Source organism: Mus caroli, unplaced genomic scaffold, assembly GCF_978045245.1.
Source record: "Mus caroli unplaced genomic scaffold, Mus_caroli_1 scaffold_7, whole genome shotgun sequence".
Classification (NCBI taxonomy): domain Eukaryota; kingdom Metazoa; phylum Chordata; class Mammalia; order Rodentia; family Muridae; genus Mus; species Mus caroli.
The window spans coordinates 24,084,796-24,105,381 of record NW_028227262.1 but is presented as its reverse complement, the minus strand read 5'-3'; the positions used below and the strand labels follow the sequence as shown (position 1 = coordinate 24,105,381).

General features: G+C 49.5%; 1 protein-coding gene across 1 annotated transcript; it reads left to right on the top strand.

The window, feature by feature from the left end:
- Positions 1 to 69: 69 nt before the first annotated feature.
- On the top strand, positions 70 to 14,846 carry Acrbp (acrosin binding protein). The gene is made up of 10 exons (XM_085839912.1): positions 70 to 608; positions 963 to 1,178; positions 1,373 to 1,467; positions 1,772 to 1,889; positions 3,976 to 4,438; positions 5,148 to 5,280; positions 12,037 to 12,216; positions 12,305 to 12,472; positions 13,983 to 14,066; positions 14,496 to 14,846. Exons 1-10 carry the CDS (start codon positions 566 to 568, stop codon positions 14,616 to 14,618), a joined length of 1,623 nt encoding a protein of 540 aa, XP_085696038.1. The 5' UTR covers positions 70 to 565; the 3' UTR covers positions 14,619 to 14,846.
- The last annotated feature ends 5,740 nt before the right edge of the window (positions 14,847 to 20,586 follow it).

The following is a 20,586-nucleotide window of genomic DNA, read 5'->3' as shown; positions in this document are numbered from 1 at the left end:
CCTAAGAGGTGTCCTCCCTAGTTCTTCCCCTCCCTGCCTTCCTTTCAGACATCCAGCTCTGCTGCCCACAGTGCAGCCTATACTCAACAGCCAGGTCTCCACAAAACCGCGGACGTTGCTTCGCGAAACCCGCCATCTTTATCTGAAGAAGGGGTGACAGTACACACCTCCTGGGTCTAGGGGTTAAGTGGCAGGAAGTAGCGCGCAGACCCGGGGTTACAGCTAGGAGAAATTAGGAGCAGGATTTTAGGTTCATTTCCCGGCAACACAAAAATAAATTCGAAGAAAGTGGTACCGAGCAATAGAGGTCCTACGCTGTTGAAGACCGACTGGAAGGGCTGCTGTATGTAGCCTGTGGCTTCTGACTTGGTCCGCTTGTCCGTGGCCCGCTACTGGTGCAGCTCAGAGGAGTTCACCTCGTGGCCTGGCCCCGCCCTCACCTTCTATGACGTAGCAGCCGCGCCTCCTGCCGCCTTCGTGCTAGCAGCCCGAGACCCACGCTCTCCGAGGCTCGGCCCGTTAGAGGTCGCTTTGTTGTGAAAACGCGGGTGGACCTTCCCAGGCCATGATGAATCTAGCTGCTGGCTTCCTTCTGATGCTTCTGGAAGGTGAGAGGCTACGCTTGGCCCGTTTGGAAGCTGCTGTGGATCTTCCCTGGGGCTCCCTTATGCTCCTGAAGGGCCCTGAGCGCCCCCACCCCCCTTTTTTTAATGGGTTTTGAGACAGCTGTCTCCAGGTGGTTGAGCTGTACCTGATCCGAGCTTGGCTGGTCTTTTCTCTCTTGTCCCTTGAAGCCTTCCACTGTAGTCATCAGGCATCATCCAAGACACACACACACACACACTTCAGTTCTTAGTTCATTGACGGGGAGGGGAGGGTCTACTTCTAGCCTGGGTCTGGCCACTGGACCCCGAGTGCATTGTGGGTTAAGGTCCATTCTTGTCTGTCCCCCTACCCTGCAGTGCTGCTCCTGCCTGAAACACCTCTTTCCGCTGAGGAATCACCAGCTTCCACTCCAGGCAGCCCTCTCTCATCCACTGAGTATGAACGCTTCTTCGCCCTGCTGACCCCAACCTGGAAGGCAGAGACTACCTGCCGCCTCCGTGCCACCCATGGCTGCCGGAACCCCACTCTCGTTCAGTTGGATCAATATGAAAACCACGGATTGGTACCAGATGGTGAGGGCCAGGCTGGTGGGAAAACCTAGGCATCCCGAGGTCACCTAGGCTCCAGCCAAAAGCTTCGTGCTCATATGAGAGTCAGGAGGAGATAGCTGGCAGCTCACCCTAGAACCTGTTCTCATTCTTGGAGACCTTGACCCAGCCCTGGCCTTCCTGTAACCAGCCTCTCCATGGGTGCTCTCCTTCCTCAGGTGCAGTCTGCTCCGATCTCCCATATGCTTCCTGGTTTGAGTCCTTCTGCCAGTTTGCTCAGTATCGTTGCTCCAACCATGTCTACTATGCTAAGGTGAAAAAGGTGGCATCTGGTGATCCAGGGCCAGGGGAGCTCGGTGGGGCTGGGAAGTTGAGGAAGGACTCTGGGAAGGTCTTCACTGTAGCGCAGGCTCAGTGTCAGTTTGCCATGGTAGGCATAGTCTCACCACGGAAGTTAAGGCTGGCTGAACCACCCTCATTACTGTGAGTGACGGGAGAGAAGAGATACAGGAAAAGGCAGAGTCATTATGCCCTTCCCTCGCTTCCAAAGGGTCCTTGCTGGGGTAGGAGTGGCTGCTCATGGGGAAAGGCGTTCCAATTCCCTTCTTTCCTTGCAGAGGGTCCGGTGCTCCCAGCCCGTCTCCATCCTATCCCCCAACACTCTCAAGGAGGTGGAGTCCTCAGCAGAAGTTCCTCCCACTTCCATGACCACCCCCATTGTGTCCCATGCCACAGGTGAGACTTCCCAGAGTGGGGACCGCAGTTCCCAGCCCTAGCTTGGCAGCTTGCAACAGTCTGTAACTCCAGTCCTGGGAGATTCAATGCCCCCTTTTGGCCTCCACAGGCACTGCATGAATTCAGGCAAAACACCTATACACATAAAATAAAAATAAAAGCCCTCTAGGCCTTTTGTAAATTGATATCTTCATTTTGGAGAGTATTTGGACCGGGAGTACAGCTAAATGGTAGGATGTATACTTTTTTTTTTGGGGGGGGGGGGTTTGGTTTTTTCGAGACAGGGTTTCTCTGTATACCCCTGGCTGTCCTGGAACTCACTCTGTAGATCAGGCAGGCTGGCCTCAGAAATCCGCCTGCCTCTGCCTCCCGCGTGCTAGGATTAAAGGTGTGCGCCACCACACCCGGCTGAAAGTATACTTTTGTTCTATCCATGCATTCTATGCGAGAGGCCCTGGGTTTGATTCCTAGGCTCCCCTCATTCTAATAGAGGGTTGCTAGTTCTTTAGAATACATAGTGTTCTCTACATGAGATGGGTAAAAGGTAACATTTGCTCTAGGAGTTAGGGAATAGGTACCCTTGAAAGAAGCTGACACATACCACCAGCATCTGTTATGGTCATGTCCTTGTTTATACATAATGTGTTCAGTGTGTGTGTGTGTGTATGTGCACGTGCATGCATGTATGTGGAGATCAAAGGTCAACACTGGGTGTTTTCCTCAGTTACCAGATTTGTTTGAGACAGGATATGACTATGAAGTTCTAGCTGGCCTGTAACTCACTATCTAGGACTTACAAAGATCTGCCTCTTTCTCTGGAGTGCTGGCATTAAAGGCATATACTCCTATGCTTAGCTTAGACCACCTTTTTTTTTTTTTAAGAGTGGATCTTTCAATAAACTTGGAGCTGAACCGGAGAGAGGGCTCAGTGGTTAAAAGCACTGACTGCTCTTCCAGAGGACAGGAGTTCAATTCCCAGCAACCACATGACAGCTCACAGCTGTCTATGACTCCAGTTCCAGGCGATTTAACACCCTCACACACACACATATATGCAGGCAAAAACAGCAATGCACATAAAATAAAGATAAACATATCAAAAAGAAAGAAAGGAAGGAAGAAAAGATAGACACGGGGCTAGAGATATAGGTCTCAGCAGTTAAGAAAACTGACTGCTCTTCCAGAGGTCCTGAGTTTAGTTCCCAGCAGCCACATGGTGGCTCTCAGTCATCTGTAATTCAATCTGAGGTTCTGAGTCCCTTCTCTGTTGTGTCTGAAGATAACAACAGTGTACTCACATACAAGGAAAAAAAAAGGAAAAGACACATAAAAAAGAAACTCAAAGCTGCTGAACTTGATGGCACAGGCCATTCATCCTAGCACCCAGGGAGCAGGGGGAACTCTGCATTCCAGAGTAGCTACGACTACACAGTGAGACCTTGTATAGTAATAATAATAATAATAATAAAAAGAAAGCTGGAGCTCACTGGCAAGCCAGTAAGTCCTCAGCAGCAGCATCCTTCCTCCTCCTCCCAAGACTGAGATTATAAACACAGGTTACCATACCCAGCTTTTATGTAGATCTTTTTTTTTTTTTTTTTCGAGACAGGGTTTCTCTGTGTAGCCCTGGCTGTCCTGGAACTCACTCTGTAGACCAGCCTGGCCTCGAACTCAGTGATCCACCTGCCTCTGCCTCCCGAGTGCTGGGATTAAAGGTGTACCACCATGCCCGGCTATGTAGATTTTTAAGGGCTGAACTCACATCTCCACACTTGCAAGTACTTTACCAACTGAAGCTGCCTCCCCAGCCCCAATTTATTGATCCAAAACAAACAAAACAAACAGGCCAAAATCTTGTGTTAACATTGCTTCAAGATAGGATCTCTTGTAGTTCCAGCCTCGGGCTCTATATGTAGCTGAGCTGGTTGGACTTGAAGTCCTGATCCTCCTGTCTCTACCTCCCAGCTACTGAGTTTACAGGCCTGTTCCTTCACCGCTGCATGGATAAATGGGCTTTCTCCAGGAGATGGAAGTCTGATCCCTCCTTTCTCTTCTCTCTCCTGGTCCCGCCTAAACCTTGCTGTAGCCACAGAACACCAGTCCTTCCAGCCTTGGCCTGAGCGGCTCAACAACAATGTGGAGGAGCTGCTGCAGTCATCCTTGTCCCTGGGAGGCAAGGACCAACAGAGCAGTCGGAGACCAGGCCAGGAGCAGCACAAGCAGGAGCAGATCCAAGAACATAAGATAGAAGAAGCACAGGAGCAAGAAGAGCAGGAAGAAGAGGAAGAGGAGGAGGAAGCCAAGCAGGAAGAGGGGCAGGGGACAGAGGCAGGTCTGGAGTCAGTGTCCAGGCTGCAGTCAGACTCAGAGCCCAAGTTTCAATCCCAGTCACTGTCTTCCAACCCGTCCTTCTTTACTCCCCGGGTCCGAGAGGTGGAGTCTGCTCCACTGATGATGAAGAATATCCAGGAGCTCATTCGGTCTGCCCAGGAAATGGATGAAATGAATGAACTGTACGATGACTCCTGGAGAAGTCAAAGCACTGGCAGGTACAGGAAATTGTGACTTCTTCATGGGCCCTGCCATCCATCCCTGCGGCCTTCCTTGGAAATGCGAAGCCCACTTCCCAGCTGTGGTCTCCAGACCCACTCAGACCTGCTTAGGCTTCAAGCACGGCTAGCAATGGCGGGCCCCTCCTGTTCTGTGCCCATCTTTGTTTTAAGCCTCACCCTGGGTTCTGATCTTCTCTCTGGCCTTGATTAGCACTAAAGCCTTCAGAAAGTTATTTCTCCATCTTGTTGTCGTTGTTCTTTGATATTTACTTAATTTTACTTAGGCATATGTGTGTGTGTGTGTGTGTGTGTGTGTGTGTGTGTGTGTGTGTGTAGGTACATGTGTGCAAGTGTCTGAGGGGGGCCCAAGAGGGCGTCAGATCCCCTTGGTCTACAAGAAATGAGTAGTTGTGAGCTGCAAGAGTGGGTGAGGGGACCAAACATGGGTCTTCTGGAAGAGCAACAGGTGCTCTTAACCACTGAGCCATCTCTCCAGCCACTGTTTCTCCATTTTTGACTTCAGTTCCTCTTGTAAAAGTAGGAATTGGTCCAGGGTCCTCTCAGGCTCCAGGATGGAGACCCTCTGCTAAGCATGCTGCCTAGTGCACATGACCAAGACCAAGTGCTCAGCGGAAGGGCAGAGTGGCTGTGGTTTTCCGCCCCAGCCCTCTGGCCCATCCCCACCAGCCTGTATGTCTTCTTGCAGCCTCCAGCAGCTGCCCCACACGGAGACCCTGATGGTGCTATGCTATTCCATTATGGAGAATGCCTGCACCATGACTCCCACAGCCAAGGCCTGGAGCTACATGGAGGAGGAGATCCTTGGCTTCGGGGATTCGGTATGTCCACCATGCTAGTTAATGGACATCCCATGGGCCTGACACTGTGTGAGCCATGGGTGAGGGGGCTGGGCGAAGAAAGCAGGAGACCTAGTTGAGGTTCGTTGGAAGGACATCTTTCGTAGAGGAAGGCTCAAGACCTAAGTCTGGAAGCCAGTCTGGTCTGGAATGCATCCTTCAGCTCTTCAGATTGTTAGGCTGTGAGCCATCCCTGAAATCCTCTTCAGCACCTTCAGTACCTAGCTGTGCCTTAGATTCAGCTCTGTTTCTTTACAAAAGGTTCCTAGAACCCATTCCTGTTGAGTCTGGTGATGTGAGCTGTAGCCCCAGATCCTTGGGAGGCTGTTACAAAGGAGTCACAAGTTCACTCTGGAATGGGCAGCAGAATGAGGGTCGACTTAGGGAAACCCAGATGCAAAAAAAAAAAAAAAAAAAGTCAATAGAAGGTTGAGGATGAGGCTCAGTGGTAGAGCACTTGCCTAGCACACAGAAGACCCTGTGTTCAATCCCCAGTACCAAAAAGCAATATATAACGGAAGCCACTTATATTAGGATTTTCCTAGAAAAACAGAACTGATAGAATTGCTTACACGATGCAGTCTATACGGCCCAACGATGGCTAAAGAGGCTGACAGTCTGGTAGTTGCTTAATCTGTGAGGCTGGATGCCCCAGCAGTCCCAATCCTGCACGGAAAACCTGAGGATTCCTGGAGAGCTGCTGTTCTTCAGTCTACACTGGATGTCAAGAGAAGTCAGTTCTCCTATCCGTGAAAGAACGTTGTACCAACATGACAGACCGACTTGCCAGCAAGCGTGAAGGAGGCAAAGCTCCCTTCTTGCACCTCTCTCCCTTAGATCTGGGCTCCTACTGAAAGACGCTGCCCACATATAGGATCGGTCTCCCTTCAAATGATCTGGTCAAGAAAAATCCCTCGAAGGAGTTCCTGGGGGGCTTGTTTCTAGTCGGTTTCAAATCCAGTCAAGTTGACAACAATCAGACATTCGCCCCTTGTCAGGTGACATCCAATCATAGCTCTTTATGTTGTGCTTCATTTCCAGATGAAAATGGAAGGGGCAAGATTATAATTCTGCCTACACATGATACAACTGCCCCACATATAACTAAACACTAAGTAGGTGGCAAAATCCCTTGAGGAATGCTTAGTCCTTCTGTGTCCCATAATTTACATATGATAATATATACCTACAACCCTTGAAATGCTGATAGTATCTCAGTGGATGTTACATGATAAAGAAATAGAGGAAAGAAAACACAGATATCTGCTTAATACATGTGTGCCTGCACAAACATGTTCTTAACGAACTAGGCCAGGAGCCCTGGCTGGAGTCGGGCACGACCCTCACTGCCGTGACTGGACACTACGCCTTTGCTGGTTGTACTACTGTTCCTCATCCTGTATCTCCTCCCATCAGGAAGCACTGGGGAAGGCCTTGGCTCTCTGCACAAAGGAGTAATTCAGTCCTGTATCACTGAAGGGGCTGGGCCCTTGGTCACCTAGCTTCCCATTGACCTTCATCACAAGTCATGGTAACACTGAGAGATGCCCTAAAGCCGTGGTTCTCAATGTGTGGGTTGTGACCCCTCTGAGGGTTGCATATTATATCCTGCATATCAGATATTTACATTACGATTCATAATAGTAGCAAAATTATCATTATGAAGTAGCAATGAAAATAATCTTATGGTTGAGGGTCACCACAACATGAGGAACTGTGTTAAAGGGTCACGACCTTAGGAAGGTTGGGAACTACTGCCCTAGAGGATCTCTGCCAGCCAGACAATCTTTTTTTTTTTTAAGATTTATTTATTTATTATATGTAAGTACACTGTAGCTGTCCTCAGATACTCCAGAAGAGGGCCATCAGATTTCATGATGGATGGTTGTGAGCCACCATGTAGTTGCTGGGATTTGAACTCGGAACCTTCGGAAGAGCAATCGGCGCTCTTAACCACTGAGCCATCTCGCCAGCCCTCCCCCGCCCCGTCCAGACAATCTTATCTCCATTGGGAGGTTTTCCCTTGGTAGTCCAACCAGTCACCCTCCTAACAATTATCCCTTTCTTAGCCCAATGACTTGTATCATGAGCCCAAAGTGGCTAAGGAGAGGCCTTAGCTTCCAATTGAGTGGAATGTTTCATGTGACTCCTGGCAGAAGTGCTCACCCACGTGGAAGCAGAACTTCTAGGCTAGCTGAGCAAAAAGTCCAAGGATGAAGAAACTGTCCCTAGGGTGTCACAGAGGTGACAGTGAAGGGCTCCACTGTCCTGAACCATGAATCCTGGCGATAGAAAAAAAAAAACAACTGTATATTGGAGGTTGGTTCAGAACATATAGAGTCTTCTGGAAAGCACGACCCCAGCCCTCTCCATTGCTCCCATCTAATTGATACTGTTACTGTCTTTAAAAAACCAAAACCAGCCGGGCGTGGTGGCGCACAGCTTTAATCCCAGCACTCGGGAGGCAGAGGCAGGCAGATTTCTAAGTTCGAGGCTAGCCTGGTCTACAGAGTGAGTTCCAGGACAGCCAGGGCTACACAGAGAAACCCTGTTTTGAAAAAAACAAACAAAAACAAAACCACCACCACCAACAACAACAACAAAAAACAGGGGCTGGACTGATGGCTCAGAGGTTAAGAGTGCTGGCTCCCCTTCCAAAGGGTTTAGGTTTTTGTTTTGGTTTGGTTTTTTACAATTTTGTTTGTTTTTAAAGATTTATTTATTTATTATATATAAGTACACTGTAGCTGTCTTCAGACACACCAGAAGAAGGCATCAGATCCCATTACAGATGGCTGTGAGACACCATGTGGTTGCCTGGAATCGACTCTTAACCACTGAGCCATCTCTCCAGCCCAGGACCCAGGTTTAATTCTAAACACCCATATAGTGGTTCATAACCACCTGCAACTCTAGTTCCACTACTTGAGGAGCCTGAGGAAATCCTACACCCTCTTCTGGCCTCTAAGAGCATCAGGCACCCAAGTGGTAGATGGAGAGACACACATGCACACAGAACACTCATACACACAAAACAAAATCTAAAAGGTAAAATATCCATTTCACCATTTGATCAAGCGAGCAGCTTGCAAGTGGTGGGGACATCGTAAGTCCAGTGGGTTCCAGACACCTGCTGGACTGAGAAGTTCCTTGATTAGCCGCAAAGCTAATGGAGTACCGAGATGTCAGATAAGGCATCCTGTAAGTCCGTGGATGATAATCCCACCAGGAGCATTATGTGACAGTCAGGAAAATCCAGAAGTAAGGAAAGCACACTGTACTTTCCCAGTGTCACCTGCCATGAGATCGACAGCTGTCATCCGGGAGACTGGTGCCATCCATCATCTGTACCAGGGTCCTCTGGATGAACGGACCCGAGAGTGAAGGTTTATTAGATTGGGTAACATGATCCAGTCTGGATAGTCCAGCCACGGTAGTCGTTCAGTCCAGGAGACGGGCTGTCTCACATGTCCCAGCTGGGTACTGGAACATGGGGGGTTCCTAGGGAGCAGCTGGTCTTCAGTCTGTGTTGGGAGCCCAGCGAAGTGGGTTCTAATCTCAGTGAGGGAATGCAGATTGTCAGCAGCGGAATGGACAGACTTGCCTGCAAGCAGGCAAAGAAACACAGCTTCCTTTTTCCATCTGCCTTTTATCTGTGCTACCATTTAGGGGCGGGTCTTCCCGCTTGAAATAAGCTGGTCAAGGAAATCCCTCACGGGAACGCCCTGTGGCTTTCCTTTTAGTTGATTCTAGAGGCTGTCTAGCTGACAATCAAGACAACCGTCACAGCACTTCAAAGGATCTGTAAAAAGATTCCAGTTCCAACATCTCTCCCATACTTAGCAAGTTTATTCCCAGAAAGACTTTGGGTTTTTTTGTTTGTTTGTTTGTTTTTTGTTTTTGTTTTGAGACAGTTTCCTTGTATATAGCCTTGGCCAACTGGAACACTGTACACCAGGCTGGCCTCGAACTCTGCCTGTTTCTGCCTCCTGGGTGCTGGGATTAAAGTGGTTACCACAATCACCGGCTGACTACAAGAAAATATTTTTAAGTGTCTGAGCCAAGGCCTCTGCTGTGCTGCACAGGCTGATTTGGAGCTCCTGGGCGCACGTGATCCTCTCGCAGTGTTGGTACTAATTAGCAGTTGAGTGTGCAGTATATACACTGCCACATACAGTTCCCTGATTTTGAAACAGTATAGTTTAGCAAACGACCACTGAATGCCAATCTACCATGCATTCACCTGCTTCTCTGACAAACACTGATAGGGCCCCAGCTATCTGCTAGACGCTTGGGATGCTAACAGTAGATGCCATGCTTGCTCCCGTGGAAACTAGTCAGGGAGAAAGAAGGAAAAACAAGGCTGGGGTGTATGCTTTGGGAGAGTGTGCAAGACCAGGTAGTGCACCCTGGGAGAGTGTGCAAGGCCGGGGTGTGCACCCTGGGAGAGTGTGCAAGGCCGGGGTGTGCTCTGCGGGAGAGTGCTTGCATATCCGAGGTACTTGGCTTTGATCCCCAGTGGGTGCTACAACCAGCAGACCTGGCCTTGTGAGGAGATCAGCACTGTGGAGGGGAGAAGGAGAGTTCCAAGAAAGCAACCAGTGTAGTGAACAGGCCTTTCTCCATGATTGCAATGACCAGAGAATGCCCTTAGGGGAACTGGAGTTTAAACTGAGACGGGAAGGGAGTTAACAAGGCAAAAGAAGGGGCCCAGTGGGAGGTTCTTGGTAGAGAGTATAGCGTGCACAAAGGCTCTGGAGCAAGCAAGAACTGAATGCTCATGGCAAGCTTAGAATGAATGTATTTTCTGCCTGGAAGGGGCTTGAGCCTGGTACAGGAGGCGAATGAGGAGTCAGCAACATGATAAAAGGGTGTGGTAGAGTTTTTTAGACACATGTAAGTTCAGAGGTCATAGAGACTCAGGGTGGTATGGCTGGACAAGGGAACAGAGTCCACTTTTACTGAGCAGGTAGTAGCAGAAGACAGAGGCAAAAAAGATAGGGCACTAACGGGGAAAGCCTGAATCTCCATTTACTGTTGCAGGGAGAGGAAGGTCGGTAAAGGGTTGGGATCGGGTTGTGTTGTTGTCTTCCTTACCTGCTGCTGCGGGGTCAGCATGGGTTGCAAAGGATCCCGTGCCTTGTTTCAGGCTGCACCTTGGGTGACGGTGGGCTCCCCCGATGACGCGTTTGGCCAGATCTTTCTGGTTGTGCTGAGGAGGGCCCACCACTCAGCTAGGAGATGGCTGTAACTCCACTCTGCAAGAGCTTACAGGAACTGCGGGTTCAGAGCTAGCCATTTGACGGAGGATGTCTTTGAGAGATAGAAAGACCTGGACCCATGTCCAACTTAGAGCAATGTTCTTTATGAGGACACTGTCACACTTTTCAGACACACACCGGAAGAGGGCAGCAGATGCCATTACAGGCGGTTGTGAGCCACCATGTGGTTGCTGGGAATTGAACTCAGGACCTCGGGAAGAGCAGTCTGTACTCTTAACCGCTGAGCCATCTCTTCAGCCTTGAGCAATGTTCTTTTTTTTTTTTTTTTTTTTTGGTTTTTCGAGACAGGGTTTCTCTGTGTAGCCCTGGCTGATCCTGGAACTCACTCTGTAGACCAGGCTGGCCTCAAACTCAGAAATCCACCTGCCTCTGCCTCCCGAGTGCTGGGATTAAAGGCGTGCGCCACCACACCCGGCCTTTTTTTTTTTTTTTAAAGGTAAAGATTTAATTGAAGATTCTTTTTTTTTTTAAAGATTTATTTATTGATTATATGTAAGTACACTGTAGCTGTCTTCAGACACTCCAGAAGAGGGAGTCAGATCTTGGATGGTTGTGAGCCACCATGTGGTTGCTGGGATTTGAACTCCGGACCTTCGGAAGAGCAGTCGGGTGCTCTTACCCATTGAGCAACCTCTCCAGCCTTGAGCAATGTTCTTAATTAACTAACCACATGGAACCTCACTCTCCTGCGTAAGCGCCAATATTATTTGATAGTATTTTGGGGACTAACGATGTTTGTTTGCTGTTTCTGACTTTGACACAGTGTGTCACCAAGTAGACCAGGCTGGCCTAGAGCTCCAAGATCCACTTGCCTGTGCCTCCAGGGTTCAGGGACTGAAGACATGAGCCATCATGCCTGGCTGGGGTTTTGTTTGTTTTCTAAAGAAAGGATCTCTGTAGGCCTAGCTGGCCCGGAACTTGAGGATTCTGAGTTCCCCGATCCTCCTGCTCCAACAGGGTAAGCCCCTGACTTATCTCCACTTCTCTTTCTTAGGCAGTGTCTGGCCAAGTAGCTCAGGCAGGTCTCAATTTTATGATGCTCTGGACTGCTGGTCAGCACTGTCAACTCTGCAAATATTAGCACAGTCATTAACAAAATCAAGAGGCGAGTTAATCCCTTGTGGATTGCTTAAGCAAGGACGATTGCTGTCCCCCATGTTAGATGCCTGTGAGTTACTTGGTGAGGAGAATTTGGACCATGGGAGAGAAATCAGAGCTGGTAATAAGGATGTGGGTGCCACCTGTAGATGGAAATTGCCTAGGAGCTGAATAACCATCCAGAAAGAGCTGAGAGGAGGTCCAGGAGAAATTCTTAGGAGGAGGAGAGGGGAGGGAAGCCGAGCAAAAGGCCTTAGGGCGAAAACATCAACCGTCCTTACAGTATGCTCTGGAGGTCTGATGCAAGGAAAAGGGTAGCCTGCCAGGACTCAGCCTCTTGCTCAAACTCCTGTCCCAGGTGTGTGACAATCTCGGAAGGCGACACACAGCTGCCTGTCCCCTCTGTGCATTCTGCTCCCTGAAGCTGGAGCAGTGCCACAGTGAAGCCAGCGTGCTGCGCCAGGAGTGTGACGCTTCCCACAAGATACCCTTCATCAGCCCCTTGCTCTCAGCCCAGAGCATATCCACGGGCAACCAGGTACCTCTCAGCCGCTGAAGGGGCTGTGGGAAGGGAGGAGGCTTGGGGGCGGAGAGACCTGTGCCTCTCACGTGTCTCCGTTCCATAGGCGAGGATCCCAGATAAAGGACGCTTTGCTGGGCTAGAAATGTACGGAGGACTCAGCTCAGAGTTCTGGTGCAACCGGCTTGCTATGAAGGGCTGTGAAGATGACCGAGTCTCCAACTGGCTCAAGGCCGAGTTCCTTAGCTTCCAGGAGGGGGATTTCCCCACCAAGGTCAGACCCTCTTCTTCAATCTTAGCCCCCGCAGGTACCCCAGTTCTTTCTAGGTACTTGTTCTAAATAGTCTGGGGCTTGGGATCCTGGCGCTGAGACCCAGCCAGCCCTTGGTGGTCTCCTGCCATTCTTCAACAGAGTAGGTCACACCCTCCCTCCCACCCCCACCCCCCCCCCCCAGAGCAGGGTCACATTCAACACAGCAGTAGGAATGCAGTGAGAAGACTCCAGCCCTGGGGGGCAAGAGATGGAGACAGAGGCTCTAGCTGCAGCCTTGCCAGTCATTTGCTGGTTGGCTTTGCTCAAATCACTGCCCACTCCAACTCACTGCTCACCGACAACAAATACTCACTGAATGCAAGCGATCCTGCCCAGCTCTGTGAACCAGCCTCCCTAGCCCAGCCCAAAGCCTTGCTTCCCCTGACCAATAATATCAGCACGTTTCCCCTCACCCCACACTGCCTCCTCTATCTACTGTTGCTGAGAGCTAGTCCCGAAGCCCACTCCACAGTAGTCTGACAGTAGGCAGGGGCCACAAGGGAGTGATTGTCTACCGTCACACATCAGAGAGCCTCCTGCCCCTCCCTCTCCCCCTCACTTATCACCAACAGGCTTCCTGATGATTGGACCACTAGTTGGGTCACCTTCCTATGGCCTATACTCTGTTCCTCTCTGACACACCTCTGTGTGTGTGTCTGTATACGTGTTTCTGTGCATGTCTGTGTGTTATCTGTGTGTGAGTATATATATATATATATATATATATATATATATATATATATATATGTGTGTGTGTGTGTGTGTGTGTATGTGTGTTTCTGTGCATGTCTGTGTGTTATCTGTGTGTGAGTAATATATATGTGTGTGTGTGTGTTTCTGTGCATGTCTGTGTGTTATCTGTGTGTGAGTATATATATATATATATATATATATATATATATATGTGTGTGTGTGTGTGTGTGTGTGTGTGTGTGTGTGTGTGTGTTTCTGTGCATGTCTGTGTGTTATCTGTGTGTGAATATATATATATATATATATATATATGTGTGTGTGTGTGTGTTTCTGTGTATGTCTGTGTGTATCTCTGTGTGTGTGTGTGTGTCTGTGTCTATATGTGTTGGTATCTGTGTGCATTTGTGTGTATGTCTGTGTGTGTCTGTGTCTATGTCTGTCTGTCTGTCTGTCTGTCTGTGTGTCTGTGTGTTGCTAGGGATGTCACCAAGCGCCTATGTGTGCTAAGCAAGCCCTTGGCCATTCCTGTACCGGACCCTTAAGTACCTTCCTCTGCATCCCAGTGCTGACCAATAGGACAGGGTCTCCTGGTTCCCTTACCTCCCAACTGCTTCCCAGGGATCCATGATGGAGGGCAGAAGGAGGTAAAAGGAAGCGTGGCGGGGTGCCCTCAGCTATGCCCTGTCCCACCCAGGGCAGGCTGCCATTACCCTTAAGCTGGACACTAGTGTCCTGTCAGGATTTTGATGCTCTCCTTTCCCTGGCTTTCCTGGTGTAGATTTGTGACACAAACTATATCCAGTACCCAAACTACTGTTCCTTCAAAAGCCAGCAGTGCCTGTTGAGAAACCAGAACAGAAAGGTGAGCTGCTGACCCTGTCCACACCGCCCTTAGTGCCCCTGGAAGGACCTGTGCCAAGCCCTTCTATTCTAGAAACTAGGCTTGTGGAAACAGTTCCCAGTCAGCTTTTCTGAGGCAGAGGCTCCTCACGGTGCCTTCTCTTCCTAGCCTTGGGGTGAGCCAGGCCCTCTCAGGCAGGAGTGAGCAGGGGCAGCTGGGACAGATAAGAGGGGTGGGCCCTGAGGAGCCAGAAGGAGAGCCTCAGTTGGCCTGAAAACTGGATAGTGAGTTCCTGTCCGGGCTCCCAGCCTTATGCATTAGGTAGTCTAGGCTAAGGGGCTTTCTCTCTGAGTGTACGTCTCTATCTGTACTCCTTCCTGCCCTCTCCCACTTGCCCCTTGTCCTGGCACCTCCTCACCTCGTGCTCCCATATATGCCACCCCTTTGTAGATGTCCCGCATGAGGTGTATGCTGAATGAGAAGTACAACGTGCTAAGCCTGGCTAAGAGTGAGGAGGTGATCCTTCGATGGAGCCAAGAGTTTAGCACTTTGGCTATAGGCCAGTTTGGATGAGCTGAGGTCTGTGTCCTCCCACCCCAGCTCTACCTTGCTCCATCGCTCTCAGACTACATCTGTCAGTTGGCTTCCAGGTGCCCCTCACGGGGCCTCCTACCTGGCCCCTACTTGCATTTTCTTTGGGTTGTGAGAACAGTTCCAGAGAGGTGCATGATGGGAGCTCCGAGTGCCTTGAAGAATACCTTCAAATAAAACGTTTATCTGCAGCCCACATGCTCTGCTTAGTGTGGCCCCCACCCTCAGCACCGCCCCCTCCCTCCCTAGGGATCTCCTTCCAGACACTGGTGTGAGGTCTGCACATCAGTGAGAGAACTTCCTGGGAATCACAGCACTGAGGGAGGCATTGCCACAGGAGGCCTAAGCAGTCAAGGAGCTGCACATCCGAGGGGTTAGGAGGGCCATGAGGGTGTTCAGATCTTCATCTCTGAAGCTCTGGGCTCCATGTGTTCTCATGTGAATGGGGGATTTTCAAGGCCAAGGCCAACCCCAGAAAAGTATGACATAGCCTGCCATTTCCCTCTGTTAGGAGAGAGGAACTACATCCCGGAGCTCGGAAGTCCTTGACGATGACCGGTTTGCCAGATGGTCGCAATGATGAAGCACTTTGAAGTGTTGCCTTGGCACTGCTCTTGGATAATTTGCACACTCAGTGTAACCCTAGAAAATGGCAGAGTCTCTTCTCTAGGCCAACAGTCATTGTCTCAGTTAGGGGTTCATTGCTGGGAAGGGGCACCAAGACTAAGGCAATGCTTAGAAAGGACAACATTTAATTGGGGCTGGCTTACAGGTTCAGAGGTTTAGTCCATCATCCTCATGGGGGGTAGCATGGCAGTGTGCAGGCAGACATGGCGCAGGAGGAGCTGAGAGTTCTATATCTTGATTCAAAGGCAGCCAGGAGGAGACTGATTCCACACTGGACGGAACTTGAGCATAGGAGAGCTCAAAGTCCACCCCCCACAGTGACACACTTCCTCCAACAAGGCCACACCTCCTAATAGTGCCACCCCTGTGGGCCAACCATTCAAACACAGGAGTCTATGTGGCCAAACCTGTTCAAACCACTGCAGTCATTAACAAAGTTTTAACTCAAACAAAACAGTACTTGGGGTCGGGGAGGTGTGGCTCTGGCTCACTAGATGTTGTGCTTTCCCAGCCTGGACAAGACTCTAGATTCCCTCAGGCATGGGGTAGGTGGTGCAAGCCTTTAACCCCAGCCCCTGGGAAGTAGAGGTTAAAAGATAAGAAATTCAAGGTCGCCGGGCGTGGTGGCGCACGCCTTTAATCCCAGCACTCGGGAGGCAGAGGCAGGTGGATTTCTGAGTTCGAGGCCAGCCTGGTCTACAAAGTGAGTTCCAGGACAGCCAGAGCTACACAGAGAAACCCTGTCTCGAAAAAAAAACCAAAAAAAAAAAAAAAGAAATTCAAGGTCATCCCTAGTCACATGGATTAAGGTCAACTTGGGTTTCCATGAGACCCTTCCTCTAAAAGGGGGGGGGGGGCAATTGTGGGGAGCTAAAGAGATTGCTTAGCAAATAAAATTATGTACTGAGAAGGACTGGTGTCTTAAGTCAAAAGCCCAGAAACCATGCAACGGGTGGGGTGGGGTGGGGGAAGGTGAGAACAGACACCATAGTGTTGACACAGGTAAATGGCATGATTGCACCTTGCACACACACATACACACACACACATACACACATGCAAACACACATACACATGTTCATAAAATTCTGTGTGATGGCATATGCCTGGGATCCCAACACTTGAGAGGTACAGAGAAGACATCCTGGGCTACATGAGACCCCTGTCTTTGATTTTTGGGGTTTTGTGGGTTTTGTTTGTTTGTTTGTTTTGTTTTTGGTTTTGTTTTTGTTTTTGAGACAGGGTTTCTCTGTGTAGCCCTGGCTGTAGTGGAACTCACTCTGTAGACCAGGCTGGCTTCAGACTCACAGAGATCTGAGTGCCTCTGCCTTCCAAGTACTGAGATTAAAGGCATGTACCACTATCACGGGGCTTGAGACCCTGTCTTTTTTTTTTTAATAAATAAATAAATAAATAAATAAATAAAATGAGTCCAAGTGTGGTGATGCCTTTAACCCCAGCTCTGGGGAGGCAGAGGCAGATCTCTGTGAGTTCCAGCTCAGGCAGGTCAATGGAGCAGGTTCCAGGTCTGCTAGAGCTATGTAATAGACCATGTCTCAAAAAAAAAAACTAAAGAAACAATTGTATGGACAGAGAGAAGGGTCAGAGGTTAGGGACAGTTTCTGCTCTTGCAGGAGACCTGGGTTTGGTTCCTGGCACTCATGTCTGGTGACTTACAACCATCTGTAACTTCAGTTCCTGAAGATTGAGTGCCATCTTCTGGCCGTCACAAGCACTGGCACCACGCACCTTGCACACAGACACACACACACAAATATTTTCAATTTCTATTTATTTTAATTAAAATATAATAAGTTAATTTCTCCCCTTCCTCCTGTCTGTCTCTCTGATTTCTCCCATGTCTCCTCCTTACTCCCTCTTAAATGAATGAATTGGCCTTTTTCTTTGACTGTTATTGTTTTACACACACACACACACACACACACACTACAACCTGCTGAGTCCATTCAGCATTGCTTGTGTGCATACAGTGTCAAGGGTTTTGGCAGTGGTTAGGCAATTACGGGCCTCATCCCTGGGACAGCAGTTCTTTATCTAGAGGTGGGAACCCTGGTGATCCATCCACCTACTGGCCGTGATACTATTCAGGTCTTATTTAGGCAGCCATGTCTGCCGAGGTACAATGTGTGACAGGGAAACATCCTGTCATTTCTACTTCCTGTTTCTCAGGTTCTTACAGTCTTTCTGCCCCTCTTTGGAGATGTTCCCCGAACCTGCAGGAGGTATATTGTAGGGTACACCAGCAACAGTTGATCTTTGCATTGTGATTAATTGTGGTTTTCTGTAGCATAAAATTCCTTTTAAACCAGGTGGCAGTGATGGTACATGCCTTTAATTGCAGCACTCGGGAGTCAGAGGCAGGAGGATGTCTTTAAGTTTGAGGCCAGCCTTATCTACATAGTGAGTTCAAAGCTAGAGATACATAAAGAGAGATGTTGAAACTTGCTCTAAACAGTAGACCCAGGGTGTACGACTGGGTGCCAGAGCATTTGCTTAGTGTACACATGAGATCTTAAATTCAGTCATCACAAAGGGAAAAAACCACAGCTAGTATAACGCACCCTCCAGCCTTCAGGAGTGATCAACCCACGGCTTCTCACTCAGCAGAATATTCACGTTGATTTTATCCAGGGTTGGTCAAACTCATTTAACCACGATACCTTTGTCAGCTATCTCCAAAAGATCCGTCTTTGCCTACTAATATGTATTGAAGGGCTATGCTCAGCCCAAAGAGCAGACAGAGACCACCACAAGCCCCCTACCTCCAGGAGCTCCCAGCCTGAGGGAGACAGAGGGAGAGAAGGAAGCACCCAGTCAGGCAACTGGCCTGATGGAGGAACTGGGTGTGTGCTGGTAGGCAGGCAAGGAGGGAGAACCCTTGGCTGACCAACAGGCTCCAGGCAGGGGAAGCTACAACCACGAGCCACTTTTGCTAAACTACCTAGCTGACCCAAGAGAGGAAGAGAGACAGGCAGGGAGGAGACAGGTGAGAACATCATGATGTGTGTGTGTGTGTGTGTGTGTGTGTGTGTATATTAGTCATCAGGTATCAGTGGGTGGGTGTGCCACAGAGAGTTCCCGGAAACTGCACATCTGGGAGCCATAGTTGCAGAGTTAGGTGACTGGGGTTAAGGCTGGGTTTTCACCAGCTTTTAGAGCTTGCTTCTCTGACCTGTTTGTGAAGGTATCTGTGGTCAAAGCTTTTCTCCTCTTTGACTCTGTGGGGCTGGGTGAGTACAGGAACTGGGGCGGACGTTCTGAGATCTTTAAGGTGGGTGTGTCGGGCCTGCCCAGGAGCAGGTCCTACCAGGGAAGCTCAGCCCAGCCCAGCCCAGAGTGTCAGCGGAAGCAGGCTTGGGGCAGCAGCGGCAGAGGAAGAACAACCGATGATCACAGGTATGGGGAGGTGACAAGTGGGGCTGGACCACCAGAAGTGGGGGACATTGGTGAGGATGGAGAATGTAGGTGGGCCTTAGGCTCTGGGAAATCCTTTTAGATACAGTGAAAAGGCAAACGGGGCTGCCCCATGTGGACAGATCTGTCCATAGGAGCCTGAAGAGGCAGCCAACATGCCCGAGACACCTGATGGGCTGAAGCCCCACTGTGGGCCACCTTAGGGTCTTGCCCTAAATCTTTAGACTCCTGTTTTCATGCTGACCCTGAGGTCTGCTCCCCTCAAGCCCACTCATCCTGCAGGGCCAGGTCCTGTTCTGGAAGACACGGAGCTGCTCTGACTAAAACTGGCTAAAGAGTTTACTTGTAAAGACATCTTACTCAGGCTACCAAGGTATGTTTTATTTGGTTACTTGGTGCTGGAAATGAACTGCCCTATATGCTAATAAGCACTTGCCCTACCACTGAGTTTCCTCCCCTTTTTGAGATGTAGCCCAGGTTGGCCTCAAAATCTGTACATAGCCAAGGAGGACCTTGAACTCCTGAACCCTCTCGCTGGAGCCCTGGGGTTACAGGCATCAGGTTTATGCAAGTGCTAGAGGTTAAACCTAGGTCGTGCTAGGCAAGCACTCTACCTGCTGAGCTCAATCCCCAGTTTCCCCAACCCTTTTGGATGAGTGAGGTCTCGTTATGCTTTCTAGCATGATCTTCAACTCCTAACCTCCACGGACACCCCGGCCCTGTCAGCTTTCCTGCTAGTTAAAACTATACGTGTGAGCCACGATGAAACTATAGTGTGAGCTCAGATCTATTTAATCTATTTTGGGCTGTGCTAGAGATTAAACCCTTGTGAATGCTATTCTACCACTGAGCTACCCCGGCCCTTCCAGGTATATTTTAATGGGTCTTGAGGAAGCGCTGCCCTGCCCCAACCTGAAATGCTCATATGTAACAGAAAGGTGTCAGGCTGCATGGTCTCTCTGTCCCCATGGCTTTGACAGAATGGCTCATGAGCACCTAGGAGAGGAAATGAGCCATCGTGCATATTTGGGAATCCAGGGAAGGCTGTCTGGGACTTTTGCCATACCGGTGCAGGCCACTGCCTGCCTACTACCTATGGTTATGGGTGTTCAGTGATAAGAAAGGGACACATAGACTTCTGTTTCCAGAACTCTTCACTTATTAAGGTAAACTGAAGTCATCGCCCTGGGGGGCTGGGAAGTGAGGAACTGTGACAGTGACCCCCTCACTTCCCAAACAGCAAGAGACACTAGCAGTCAGCTCAATCTGTGCTCTGTCTGTTGCCGTTAGTTCTTCCTACCCTGCTGTTCTCAGTGCGTATCCCACTGACACAGAGACCTTTTTTTGTCCAGAAGCATAAACAACAAGAACAAGAACAACAACAACAATAATAATAATATAACAACCAAGGAGGAGGCAGCAAAAAAAGAGGGAACTGTTGGGAATATTTATGTAGCTGAGAGGCCAAGCATTTGATTTGCCTGATGTGCACAAGGCTCTGGGTTCATCCCCAGCATAAAAATACAAGGGTGTGGACCTCTGAGGCCTGTGCTATGGTGGAAGTTCAGAGTAAGGTCACCCAGCCTAAAAGGCTCCAGGAGATTATTCGAAGTGGGCAGGACCTGTTAAGCCTGAAGCAAGGGTAAGACACACACAGGGCACGGCTCACAGCTCAGCACTCAGCTGGACCTATGGCAGTGACTGTGTTGTTGGTTTTTTTTTTTTTTTTTTTTTGGGTCGGAACTTTGTTTCCTGTTTTTCCAGCTTTGGAAGGTAGGGTGGAGAGAGAGGTGGGTAAGCTGTCAGCTACACATCAGGGGAGCTAACCACTGAGCTCTGGGACACTTTCCCACACCAGCATTTGGAAGGATGAGCATATGCCCAACAC

Bases quoted from the DNA above. Each gene is read 5' to 3' on its own strand.
- Acrbp (XM_085839912.1), top strand. From the start codon at position 566: ATGATGAATCTAGCTGCTGGCTTCCTTCTGATGCTTCTGGAAG. The intron at 4,439-5,147 runs GTACAGGAAATT...GTCTTCTTGCAG, and splicing joins AGAAGTCAAAGCACTGGCAG to CCTCCAGCAGCTGCCCCACA. The intron at 5,281-12,036 runs GTATGTCCACCA...CTCCTGTCCCAG, and splicing joins TCCTTGGCTTCGGGGATTCG to GTGTGTGACAATCTCGGAAG.